This window comes from Alosa pseudoharengus, unplaced genomic scaffold, assembly GCF_046254945.1.
Source record: "Alosa pseudoharengus isolate Yale_2024_CS ecotype anadromous, Long Island Sound unplaced genomic scaffold, YU_APseudo_1.1 YU_APseudo_1.1_scf_2, whole genome shotgun sequence".
Lineage (NCBI taxonomy): Eukaryota > Metazoa > Chordata > Actinopteri > Clupeiformes > Clupeidae > Alosa > Alosa pseudoharengus.
The window spans coordinates 19702478-19716989 of record NW_027468663.1 but is presented as its reverse complement, the minus strand read 5'-3'; the positions used below and the strand labels follow the sequence as shown (position 1 = coordinate 19716989).

The following is a 14512-nucleotide window of genomic DNA, read 5'->3' as shown; positions in this document are numbered from 1 at the left end:
ACTGATACGCACAGCAGGAAGGCAGAGCACTGCCTCGCGACAACAAGAACAATAGCATCTTTACAACTGAAGAAACTGGCCAAATGGCAGCAGCCATAAATCTGTCATAAATTTCAGCCGTTATCAGTCATCTGGGATGGCAATGGGGCCAGTGCTCTCTCTCTCTCTCTATTCTCTCTATTTCTCCTTCTTTCTCTCTCTCTCTATTTCTCCCTCTTTCTCTCTCTCTCATAAGCAGAGATTACAGGAATGAGGAAGCAACAACGATAAGCAGCTATTACAAAGCAGCAACCTCTGCCATCATGCTTACGCTAATGTTTCTGAAGGACAGTCATCTCCTCTGACGCAGGCCTCATCCCAGAACTGTTCTATGGCATTCTTAACGATGTAGGCTAACAAAGCATAAACCGCAATCAGCAGCCTGGATATGAGGTAACGATAGAACCAGGAGGAAGTGGTTGGAGGTATCTTGCATGACTGGGATGAACACGTCAGAAGCTGAGTAGGATGGATTGCAAAAATGAGATCATTAAGTAGGCTTACACAAAGGGCCAAAGACAAGGAAACCAGATGGCTCAAGGAATGCATTTAAAAATGTGAACAAAAAAAAAAATGCAATTTCTCAGCCATGGGAATATAGCCATGACTGAAAGATGCCTTGTCAACATGTAACATCTGAAACAGTCAGCTCTGACAGGGCTGAAGTGTTCCACAATTAAAACAGGGAGTACTCCGCAAGGCCACAAGTGCACTGTCACTTGCCACACACATCAACACCGAAACTGGCAGTCGCTTTGGACAAAACCGTCCATCTGCTAAATTCCATAACCATAACCATTGGATAAACAATAGATTTTATTGAGTAGTTTATAGAACTGAATTGTAATCAAGGTGGTGGCGGCAAAGGTCAACACTGGTTTGCGGAGTTGTATTAAACACAATGAAATCTAATAAAATAGAATGTCGAAAGCGGAGTGTCCTATGTGTGGACCCCGACCCCAGTCAACGTTGCGCCGCCTGTGTGACCCTCACTCCTGAGGCTGACCTGCAAACTCATTACCTGCACTGTCCTGCAGTCATGTTCAAAATCCACATGGTTGAACTTGTGTACTACTAGCTGGTCTTTCACCCAACTTTTCAAAGCGCATTTTGACCTGTCAACTTAGACATTCTAAAGCCTATTTTATGCTTCTGCGTCGAATAGATGACGTACCCCCGCAGACCCCTCTGCGTCGTTGCGAACCCCTCTCCGACCCCTCCGCCGTAGCTTGACGTGCACCTCCAAAAAATTTTAACTTTGCGTCGAGGTGGCGCAAACCGCAAGGACTGTGATTGGTCAATTTATCCTGTGTATTGATAGTCGGTGTTTCAAGCAGCCTGGGGAGTTAGCAACATGCTAGTTCACTGACATAAGCTTTGCAAATAAATTCAGACATATTTTGGTTACAATGACGGGGTTATCCGTTTGTAAAGTGTCTATATGTCAGTAACGTTTTGAAATTAGCACTTCGCCAGCAAGCAGTACTTTGTGGGCAGTTGTGCTACTGTAAAGTTCGCTTGCTACCATAACTTAAACTTAACCTCAGACTTATTTGCTGGTTACAGTAACTAGGTCAATGGATTTTACTGTGTCTATTTCTCGATACTTTGTACAAAGTCTAAGCAAGAAAAGGCAAAAAATATTTTGGCACGACAGTCTATGGGGTTTGCCATTCTGAGTACCGTTTTGGTCATACAGTCTATTGTTTTCAGTGAGCGACGCAGACACAGGGCAACCCGACGCAGAACCATAAAATGGTCACGACGCCGTAGGAGTGGCGCCGTAGCTACGCCGTGGAGTTGACGCAGAAGCCATGTTGAGCCCTTAAGTGGAATCACTTTAAAATCGCATACAATCTTCTAAAGCGCATTAAAACTCGTTTTGGGATGAATAATACTTTTATAATACACATTTAATGCCTAAACATGGCTTCCCAGACAATGTGTTTTCAGGCTGTAGGCTAAAACTGAAATTATATCAAGGGCTACAAAAATATGAAGACAAATTTGGACAGAAATGTTTCACAGCGCTGGTTTTGGGGGGCTAATGCATGACATAGACAAGGTCCGTACAAAATCTGAGACAGTGCAGCAACAACCTTATATGATTTGACAGGAAATGACCCAGGAGTGCTCTAGGCTATAGTCTATCTGAAGGGAAACTCAGCCTGAAGCTTGGAATCTAACCCCACTGCCATGGAAGGCTCCCCTATCATATTGATGCCGTTTGGGTCAAATGAAGTTAAGGTGTGAAGATTCATGGCATGCTATGGCACAAGTGGCAGCATTGTACCACATTTGGGTCTTCGTGCCCAAACTGCCCATGGGGACCCAGGTTTAAATCCAGCCTGAGGTAACTTCACAATCCTTCACCATCTCTCTCCCTCCCTGTCTCTCTCCACTGTCCTATCGATATATAGGCATAAAATCCCCCCAATATATATATATATATGGTCGGAGTCGCGGCGCGGGACAACTTTTGAAAGCTCTTTGCGGGAGCGGGTGGGATGAGAGAGGTGCGTTGGCGGGTGCGGGACAAACCGATGATTCACTGCACTCCCGCAAATTAAATATATATATTTTTTTTTAATTACATAAAAGATGTGTAGTTTCACAACAACACATGGTCATATGGCCTATACTCTGACACATCAGAAGAAAAACACACAACATGTGTGGAGGTTCTTAGGCCATTTTGGGCTGATGTTACTCCTGGTGATGAACAGAATGATTGCACTTCAGACAGCACACTTCCTACCTTCACTGTTCATCCGGCATAGAGACAACTAAACTCAAGGGCAAGTGAGGTAAAGTCTGTCAGTGCAAGCAGCGACAGCAACTCTGGCTTCTCTCTATGTCAGTATTGTTTCATTAATGAGATACTCAGCTGGGTATTATTAACCTGAAACACGACAGCAGGAAGCCTGTGACCTGGTTGTGATGAACATTTGGCTCCATTATAAAAATGATTGCTTTTTTCCCCCCATCTAAACACAATGGCATGCGACAGCTTGTTTAAAATTTTCACCAAACATAACCCTGTTCTCCACACTCTCAAAGCTTAATACAGGCTGCCTGATGGAGGAATTCTAAATACAGCTCTCAGAATAGTTTACTAACCAATCAAATAGTACAGGTTAGCTACAGCAATTTGTTGGAATGAAAACTATTTTACAGCAGCAGGCTTTGTGGGCAGCCGTGGCCTATTGGTTAGCGCTTCGGACTTGTAACCGGAGGGTTGCCGGTTCGAACCCCGACCAGTAGGAACGGCTGAAGTGCCCTTGAGTAAGGCACCTAACCCCTCACTGCTCCCCGAGCGCCGCTGTTGTAGCAGGCAGCTCATGCGCCGGGATTAGTGTGTGTTCACTGTGTGCCGAGTGTGTTTCACTAATTCACGGATTGGGATAAATGCAGAGACCAAATTTCCCTCACGGGATCAAAAGAGTATATATACTATGCTTTCCTACATGTTTTTCAAAGCTGTGTTGTGCAAGTGGAGAACCTAAATCACCATCCTCACTCAGCAATGTGCAAAATAGAGGTCTGCACTCCCGCAGTAGACCCGCGGCGCGGGACCACTTTTGAAAGCTCTTTGCGGGAGCGGGTGGGATGAGAGAGGTGCGTTGGCGGGTGCGGGACAAACCGATGATTCACTGCACTCCTAATTAAATATTTAAATTAAATATGGAAATGATTAAAGTAGTGTTCATAACTATAGTTCAGATGGATGTTCTGTTAGGCAGCATTAAAAAAACGGGGTTTAAATAACTGACGGATAGCAGGCCTATAGCCTATATTGTCGTTTACGTGGGTTCAATTTGTTCCTGCTGCTCAGTCAAAACTCGAAATCGAAAGCATGACAGAGGAAGAGGGCACCAGACTAGGCCTACTTCAGTTGTTAGCCTACATTCAGAACCAAGAAACTGACATCTGGAGTCTTTCTTAGGTGTGTGTGCTCCTTTCGTGAGACAGAATGAAAAACTGAATAGGCTATCCCTCCTGCATGCGGGCTTTAGCGGGCGGGAGCGGGACATCATGTTACAGATGCGGGCGGGAGCAGGACTAAAAATGACACATTAATGTGGGAGCGGGACAGAATATTGCAGGAGCGGGCGGGCGCGGGACTGAAAAATCAGTCCCGCACAAACCTCTAGTGCAAAAAGCAAAATGTGGTCGTCTGAGGACGTGTCTTCTGCAGTTGGAAGAGGGCATGGGACAAGAGAATAATTGTACACTGGTGCTAGACAATGAGATCAGATGTCTGTTAAAGGTGTGTAAGCCCAAGAGGTTGTAAGTTACAGTGATTTTAGCTTAGGGACGTAAAGGGGCGTTAGGAACGCAAAGCAAAGTCCCTAAAATCTCACTTAGTTGTTGTGGAGCATTTGTGACATGGCTTTGCAGGGACTTTTGCTTTTCTAAGACCATTATCATATCTATCATATCTTGTATATTTCATGAAGCAATATGACAGCAATGTTTCTTTGCTTTCGTAAAGAATACACTAAATGTCATTTGCTTACTTTATGATTAAGTGTTTATCTGCTGTTTATACTATGCTTTTCAACTTCAACTAACCTTCAGGTTAAATACAGCACCATTGGAATGTGCCTGCTATTGATTTAACATACACTTTTTACAACTGGTTGTTCATAGTAACTGACACAGTAACTCAGGTAAAACAGCAGTAACAGGACAAAGCAGCTCAAATATTGTGGATGTAATACTACTTTACTGAGATGACATCATAAGATAAAACATAAAAATACTTCATTCTTCAATCTGAACACAAGACCGCTACACGGGGTCATGGCAAACGTGTTGGCGCAGTCAGATTGTCCATATGACTAAATCCCTACGAGGAGATGCAAAACAGATATAAAGCCCTGACTGTCAACACATGTGGTGCTTCCACCTCATTGACCAGCCCTTTAACTTGATTAGGTTTCAATGTGTGTCACACCTAGACTAGCTCAGAGTAGTTATACAATGTATTTAAATGTGAATGAACACTGGGCTCTTCCTCCTCACCTATTTCACTTTCAACAAAATAAACTTTACATGCCTAACTGTCACAACTATCATCTGGCTGGCCAAGGGCAAATTCCAAGACCCCCCCCCCCCCCCAGTTCTTCAGAGTGCTACACTTCCTTACAGAGGGGATTGTGTGTGTGTGTGTGTGCGTGTGCGTGTGTGTGTGTGTGTTTAGGGCTCAGAGGCTCCACCTCCGAACCGCACATTCCTGTGCCTGCCTCTGAGCAGGGGCGTGCGGAGACCTTTGAAGGGGCAGGGGCTCAAATTTTAAAAAAGGGCACATGAAACAAAATTTTCAGAAAACGTGTTAACTGTATTTAAAACTTAAATGGTCGCGGCATTTAACCCTAACCCTAGCGGCAGCAAATATGTTATTGCCTAGTCTGGCTTGTCAGGCTATAATTTTAATGTTTATCACAGTGAACTACCACCATTAGCAAGCTGGTGTCTTGCAGATTCACGTGCTGTGCGTGTGGCCACTGAGTGAAATGACGCGTAATGTAGCCTACTGTAAACAGAGAACGACGTGTGGAGTTGGGTTAGTTAAACAACTACAGTAGCCTATGTCGTCGGCTTATGACGATTTAGAAAAGGTTTGCCTACTCTGTTTTATGAACTAGGTCTACTAACCTAAGCTACTATAACATAGTAACCTAAACAGAATATGTTATGAACGTTCAGCCTTAGATTTTCAAAGCTGCCAGGTTATTGAAATGGATGGACCATGAAATGGTTAAAACAGGTTTGATAGCCTACTTCATTAAACATAAAACAACTTTAAACATTTTATTCTCTATCTCTAAGCTGAATACTATTGCATGTTCAGATAGGCTAACTGCCAAGTGACCTTACCGTGCTCCCAAACGTCTCCTGCAGCACTGTGCCTGCGTGCACCTTCTGAGAGTTCACTGAATGTATGATGTCACGGATTGGTGGCCGCAAGGCATTTCAATTAACACAGAAAATTGTTATTTTTGTACATTTCTAATTTCACAAACTATTAATGAGACATTTTAGCAGATATTCAAGTTGGGACTAGCGGACGTATTACAAATTTTAAAAAGTAAAACACGGGTCTTGTCAAAAGGGCACTTGGACATCAAAGGGGCAAAAGGGCAGGTGCTAGAGCCCCTGTAGACCCCCTTCTCTGCACGTGCCTGCCTCTGAGCCTCCGCTGGCCCAGATTTAACTAATACCTCTTCTAACAGTCCTCACACACGGACACACACATGCTCACGGATACATACAGTCACACATACATGCACACACAGACAAACATAGGCCTGGACGTACAGTACATGCACACACATGGACACCCACACATTTCTAAAGTACCACATCCATGTATCCTAAACCTCATCCAGCGTGTTCTTTTCACAGAATAACAAAAAAAACATCTAAGCCCATTTCGTAATAAACATCACTCATTCTTTCACTCATTCACTCACTCCACAATCAGAACTGGACTGGCACTAGTGTTGAAACTCCTACACAGCCTCATCCGCCTCAGCGTCATCACACATATCTCGCCATCTCTCCCCCATCCAACACTCCTTTCAGGAACGTTAAACTAAGTTATGTTTGAGATGGGTCATGAGGGCCTGTCAGGAAGACTTCGGTTCCCCATCCTCCCACACAAGTGGATGTGGAACATCTCCAGCCGTCCACCCCCACTGAGGACCAGACCCGCCGGGTCAGAACCGACTGGCGAACGACCAGGCCTCTGGTGTGGACTGGTCTAGTCTGCGCCCTTCGTCCCCGTTCCTCTTGTTTCACCTGCATGAAAACACACACCGACGGGGGCACTGGGTTGCCATGGCGAGGTCGGAAACACAGCGAGGGGCGAGGAGGGGGCCTCTGACCACAGGGACCTCCTTATAGTTTCATCACACAATGAAGAACTAGCATGTGCATTTGAGCATGAGCAAGTGCATATGTGTGTGTTTGTGTGTGTGTGGGAAAAAAAGGAGGTACCATATCTCAGCAGGTTCCTGATTATAATACTGTACAAGACACCACATACATCTCAATATGCTCCCTGTGCTTCCCAGGGAATCTGCTCTTTTCAGAGCTGTGCCGTTTCAAAATAGTTCCACTGCGCTGAAAAGTGCCCTAACTAAAATACAGCACAATTTAGGCCGTATACAATGTACTGAGCATTACCATGCTTCCATAAACCCAACAAATGATTTTTTTTATTCTGTGTGAAACACATTTAAAAGACATCCATATTTTAAATATAATCTGTAACAAGAACCCTTAGGCTAATCAAACAGCAGTAATAGTAAATGTCACTCTCAGACAAAGACGATCAGCATCACATTGTTTACAAGTGTCAGGGCACTTGTCAATGCCCAGAACAATACCACCGCTACTACGGATTCTGTATAGGGAATTCCAGCCCAAATGGAGATGTGGACAACGCCTGGCTGTCCTTCTCACACATAGGCTGGCTGCATTAAAACCACCTCCAGGCACCTGTCTTTGCCAGCCAGCACTCACACAGACAGCACACACTCATTAATACCATCAAAATGTCAGCACCTCACTGAGAGAACAACGAAAAAGTGATCCCATATCATCCTACCTTTGATTTGCTTTGACACAGAGAACACAAAGAAAGGTGAGAATATTCTGTTTGTTTTGAAAGACAGGGGCAGACAACTTGCTACCTCTAGAAATCACAGATTAGCCTACTGGGGCACATGGATGAATTAGCAGCCTAACGTTCAAACAGACTAACTTTACAACATTATTATGTCCTCATCAGTCTTTGCAAGGCTGTAAATTAAAGGTTGTAAATGCATCTGTGTGCTCCAGACAGTGCACTTTGTTTTTGCAGATGCCTGCTGTCCTTGAACTGAGAAGCACTTGATCAGCTACTTTTTGTCAGAAAATGCAAACCCCTTGCTCTTTGGGACTGGGACAAAATAATCAGAGCAACAGGTGTCTAGTAGACTGTCTACAGATCTGCTAGTCAAGAGGGAGAGGGGTTCAAATTGCCTCACAGATCTGATAAAACAAGCCAGACTCATCCAAAGGGTTCTCAATCCTGCTCCTCTGTCACCTCCTGCCCAGCATATCTCCATTCTATCAATTCTCCAAGTACACCTGAATGAAATCAACGTCCAAGGGCCCACTGAAGCTGGTGTATTCAGCTAATCAGGTGTCATTGACCACTTCAGTCTCTACTGCATATCAAAGAATTATATTCTGAGAACTAATTTGGTCCAACTTGATCATCAATTGAGATTGAGGAACAACTTGGTTTAGTGGAATATTGTACTCTTCTTTTAAATCAGATCAGTGGCATTCTGCAAAGAATTTAAAACAGTCACGTTTAACATTGTCACTGAAGCTTAAAGTGCAAACTGCATCCCTTATCTTCACATCAATTTAACTCTGTCACAACATGCAGAAATCAAATCAGTTTATACTGTGCTACTGTCACACTCTTCCTCCTATAGGACGAGGCCTAGCATTGTGCAGACGAGGCCTTACAACAGCTGAGCTCGAGTATCTTGTCAGTAAGCATCCGCTTTCCAAGATATAGCCAATGTAAGCGGGTCGGGTCTATTTAAACTTACGGCCAATAGTAATTTTTTTGCCAGACACATTCTTAAGTGACGTTACTTGCATGTAGTTTTGCAAGATTTTGAACGATGTCTGACTGACAGGCCTCCGCACCACACAGGCTACTTTAGCAGTACCAGTCAGTGATGTGACAAACCACGGCTGGACTGGTACTAGTGTTGCTACGGTTGAGGTGGGGGTCAGGGCGCCTATTAAAATCATATTTCAGTTGACGGCTCATTTCTCACACATCGCACACTGGTTTCATTGCAAAATACATATTTGGTTAGATAAATAGGAAGAGTGTTGATATTTTCCATGGCTGAATTGTGGGGTTCGTCGCTAATCCTAACGGGAACAATCCCCCTTTTGTGCACTTCCACGGCAAAATCCATAGCAGTCACGGTGCATGCCCAAAGGCAACTGTAAACTATGTTGTGCTGTTGTTGCTCTAGTTTGCGGGATATTTTTAAAACTTAGTTGGGGTTACGAACAATAGCTAGCTGATAACGTCTACACCTAAACTTCGACAAAGTGTTTCCCAAATTCTCATTTGCCTGTTCTGCAACAGAATATTGTGTTAACGTTAGCCTTCTTTAGCACGTTGTCGGCAACTTGCTAAAGTAACTTAGCTGCAGTTGCCATGTAAAAGAAACTTCGGAAACATTTCCTCATTCCTTTGTAACACTTTATCACTGCCCTTTCCAGTCTGTGCTTTCAGAACTGTCTGTCAACTTTGAAAAGTATAAGTTCACTGTTTTAACGTTACCTGTCCCTAGGGTCAATCCAGCTGGTTTGCTTGGTATTGTGGTCGATATAAAATACTTTGCCGTCGTAATCCGTCGCCTGTTCCCAGCCGTCCGGTAACGGCAGCTGTCCATTCCCTTTTCTAGGCATTGTCAGCTCCAAAAAGTTCCGCCATTAGTACGGAAAATAAAAAAAGAACCTCCAGCAAGCTACAAAACTGCATCCAGATCCATATTTCGCCCTCCCCTGTCCTCCATCTTAGTTCCTAACAGTCTGGACAGACATGAGTCCGTTCCCAGCCAGCAAGTCATTAGCATATCATTAGCATAAATCTATTTGCATGCACATTCCTCAGAGCTACATTCCACGGCATTAACCCTTCAAGACATTACCAGTGGCAAATTTGTGTTGACAAGAAAACCTGTTGCACTGGCCCGATCAACTTCAAGTCAGACAGCACCATGAAATTAGTTTGCCAGTAGCAAAACATTTCTTTATCTTATATTTCTATTTTTCCATGAGGTATTTCAATAAATATGTAGCCTAAATATATCAATATAAATACAAATAGACAATGACAACAATAAGATAGACAACAATAAGATCAGAGTAAAAGTGTTGATATGGCATAAAAATAAAAACAAAATCATTGCACAAATCCCATTTCATTGCACAAATCCCTAATCCAAGTCCTTAGCAGCAAAAGGCAAAGTGAAGCGCTTATCGAATCATTTAGTATACTAAAGTGCGATGAATGAATGAATGAATAGACTTTATTGTCATGTCAGGCATGAAAATTGTATTCAGTCACACCAATAAAATAGACAGTAAGTAAGTAAGTATAAATACTCTTTTGATCCTGTGAGGGAAATTTGGTCTCGGCATTTATCCCAATCCGTGAATTAGTGAAACACACTCAGCACACAGTGAGGTGAAGCACACACTAATCCCGGCGCAGTGAGCTGCCTGCAACAACAGCGGCGCTCGGGGAGCAGTGAGGGGTTAGGTGCCTTGCTCAAGGGCACTTCAGCCGTGCCTACTGGTCAGGGTTTGAACTGGCAACCCTCCGGTTACAAGTCCGAAGCGCTAACCAGTAGTCCACGGCTGCCCCAATACAATATTGTATGCAGTATACACTATAGACACAAATCCATAAAACAGTGTTCACTAAGACACAATATCCACAGGATACTTTTATACAAGTATAGGACTTGGTTGCACACACACAAATTCTCACCTTCTTTCCCTCTCTCACATACACACACACACACACACACACACATACACACACACACACACACAAACACATACACATACACATACACATACACATTACACAAAGAGGATAAAGAGAATATGTTATTGTCCGTCAAACCTGGATGGGGCCTATATTGCATTAACATTGTGACCCATAGTTCATCTATTTATAGGTGTAGGCCTATCATTTGTCTATCTTATTGGCCTAACCAAGGCCTATACCCAATACAGTAGGCTATTGGGGCGATAAGACCACTGATATATCTGTTTGTGCCATAATTGGCTTCATTGTTTTCTCTTAAAATGCGTTTGGCAACCACAAGATTTCACACGATCCTTCATTCCGAAGCAGACAGCGCTTTGCATGAATGAAGGCCTATGTGGGGTAGGGGCTGTGTTAGAGAGAGACATGACATAAATTGAGATTGTCATTGTTCCGAGCTGATGACACTAAAACGTCGACAAACCACTTCACTGCCATGTGGTGGACAAAACATTTATTTATCTTATATTTCTATCTTTCTGTCTCATTTGTTCTTTAGCCTATTCTTTACAAAAAATAAGCCAAATATCAGAACAACAACCAGTCATTCGTCTTAGGCTATGCTAATGACAAGCTAAATCTAGTCACAAACAGTAAGCCTATCTGTGAAAACAAACTGTATTATTTAGCTCCAGATTTTTTTTCTAAAGATGTAACTGAGCAAAGTCCAGGCAATAGGGTACCAATAAATTCCATTGTGTGATAAAGATGAATAGCATCAGGAGACCAAAGACACCTGACAAACATATAGGCTAAGAACTGGCTTAACAAATTATTTTTAGTTGTCATCTAATATCACATTTATAATAATCAGCCTACACACACACACACACACACACACACACACGCATGGCAGAATGAAATTATGAGATGACCAAGGGCCCATTGCATACTTATTATACCCAAAGAGAACAGGGTATTGAGGTAGGAGGGAGAAAACGTGAGAAAAGGTGGTCATCTCTCTCTCTCTCTCTCTCTCTCTCTCTTTCTCTCTCTCTCACACACACACACATACACACACACACACAAAGTTCTATTTCTGCTGAGAAAGCAAGATGAAATAAATCATTCACACATCTCCAGTAAACATCTGACTTTTCTTCTGTCTCCCGACTCAATTTGGTAGTTGATGGACACTTCACACCTTTGTCTTGCATCTGCTGAACAAGCTGGAGTTGAATTTAGAAATGGGAAAGTTCTACTTTACCCCATTCTTCCTGTCATCTGTGATGAATGGTTGCTGGAGGCCTGTTAAATGGTGTCTTTCCTGCGGAACGGCGTGCTTGTTGTCTCATCGAGGGTTGTCATCTCCTTGTGAAAGGGGATATTTTTAAAACTGTAGCCGCAGATATAGAACACTCGAAGGTCACAGGAGAGTTTGGTTTTATTAAAATTAAACATGTTACATTATCCATTTGCTTAACCTTTTTTTTTTTAAGAAAAAACAATTGAATCACAATGCATTAAAATATCTACAGTTTACAACAGGTTCATGGAATTTTTGTGGTTAAATCACACTCAGGTTCCCTTGTGGTCATCTCATGTCATTTTTGTCCCCACCTCTTCTATTCAACATAAACTATAACCTGATTAAATTACATCTGCTTCTCAGCATCTCATCTTGCTTCCTGCAGTGTCTAGCAGTTATCTTGCCCATCCTCTGTTAATTGTTTTGAGGTGATAAAAAAAATACTGAATCTATCATTTGAAGATATGCGGTCGGAAGTCATGGGAGATTGTATAGAACGTTAGCCTCCTTTTGGTGTGTTGGACTCATCTCCCCTTTGAGTATACAGTAGTTGTTTGTCATTAAAAACATTCACAAAGCTTAAACTTTCTGTGATTTGGATTACTGTTTCTTCTCAAATGGAAACAAATAATATACGCAATCAAAGGATGTGTTGGAAATATGGTGTGACGGTAATGTTGGGAAATGAACGTTCTAAAGAATATCTGGGTTCATTGAATTCAACATAGAATTTTAGAACCTTCAATTGTTGCGGAACTTAGAATGTTCAAAAAACTACACCTTTAAGGTTAACACAACTTGTGTTGGAAACAACCCTACCTAAACACATCAATGTGTTATTTCCAACACATCCTTTTTGAGACACTATGTTAAGCATAACACAAAAATGTTTCAGCTACACAATGATACAGAATGTGTTTAGTAATCTGTTTATTAATCATCTTCAATAATAGTTTCCAAAAACCAACCACAATCGCTTACGGCATGCATGGGGCAGGCTTTATATGATGACACAGCAGTGCATTCAACACAACTGGGGTGCAATGATGACGACAGGGTTAACAGATTAGTATTGTCTTTGGAACTAACTGAATTTTAAACCTTTTACAAGAAAGATTTGATTGCTGCCCTTCTAAAACACTTTGGTAAGAGTTGATTGCATCAATTTAAGTTTCATTGCTGGTTATGCCTCTGGAAGTTGTAAGGCAAGAAAGCCTTTCCAGACCCTGGGACATGGTCTGGTGTTAACCAGGTTATAGGTCGCTGTATCATATCAAGGCTGAAATGTATTGAGTACCTGGGCCATTATTGAAATGGTGAAATCAGTTAGTGAATAAGAGCCCTGCTTCATTCTTATGGCAAAACTGATTGGTCAAGTTCAAGTTTATTTGTCAGGCACGGAGAACTGTACAAGGAAATGTTGGTGCGAGTGAGGTATTTCAATAAATATGTAAATATATCAATATAAATAGACAATGACAACAATAAGATAGACAACAATAAGATCAGAGTATGGTAAAAGTGGGCATAAAAATAAAACAAAATCATTGCACAAATCCCATTTGAGACCATGACAGCCATAGCCTAATCTACGGTAAGTCCTTAGCAGCAAAAGGCAAAGTGAAGCGCTTATCGAATCATTTATATACTAAAGTGCGATGAATTAATTAATGAATAGACTTTATTGTCATGTCAGGCATGAAAATTGTATTCGGTCTCACCAATAAAATAGACAGTATCATACAATATAGACACAAATCCATAAAACAGTGTTCACTAAGACACAATATCCACATACATTTTAAATACAACTACTTGGTTGCACACACACCCATTCTCACCTTCTCTCCCCCTCTCTCTCTCTCTCTCTCTCTCTCTCTCTCTCTCACACACACACACACACACATACAAAGAGGATATAGAATATGTTATTGTCCGTCAAACCTGGATGGGGCCTATATTGCATTAACATTGCATAGTTCATCTATTTATAGGTGTAGACCTATCATTTGTCTATCTTATTGGCCTAACCAAGGCCTATACCCAATACAGTAGGCTATTGGGGCGATAAGACCACTGATATATCTGTTTGTGCCATAATTGGCTTCATCCATCCTGGATGTTTTTTTTCCTCTTTCCTTCATCTTGGCAACCACAAGATTTCACACGATGCTTTATTCCGAAGCAGACAGCGCTTTGCATGAATGAAGGCCTATGTGGGGTAGGGGCTGTGTTAGAGAGAGACATGCCATAAATTGAGATCGTCATTGATCCAAGCTGATGACACGTCTAAAACGTCGACAGCAGCTGGTCGACAGACCACTTCACTGCCACGTGGTGGACAAAGAGAGTATTGCAGTTTGTAGACCAAATGGCCAGAATGGATTTGCATAAATGTGCACTATAACCCGGTTGATTTATTTATGTGGCTAGGGGCCTAATACAGTATTTTCAACCTTTTGATGAAGCGCAGATGTGTGGCCAGAGAATTTCTAAATAGGTTATATATACATATAGACCTCGGTGCAGTAGCGTAATTAACAGCTGTTTGTTACAGCACCCTTTGACTACTG

The 14512-nt window shown here is 42.3% G+C and overlaps 1 protein-coding gene across 1 annotated transcript in view; it reads right to left on the bottom strand.

Moving 5' to 3' along the window:
* The window catches only part of LOC143134012 (protein WWC2-like), a 55366-nt gene extending 45714 nt beyond the window's left edge, over nt 1-9652 (bottom strand). The window contains exon 1 of the mRNA XM_076294044.1: nt 9413-9652. Coding sequence (XP_076150159.1) covers nt 9413-9540 — 128 coding nt within the window. The 5' untranslated portion in view covers nt 9541-9652. The remainder of the gene's footprint in view (nt 1-9412) is intronic.
* Nucleotides 9653-14512: the final 4860 nt, after the last annotated feature.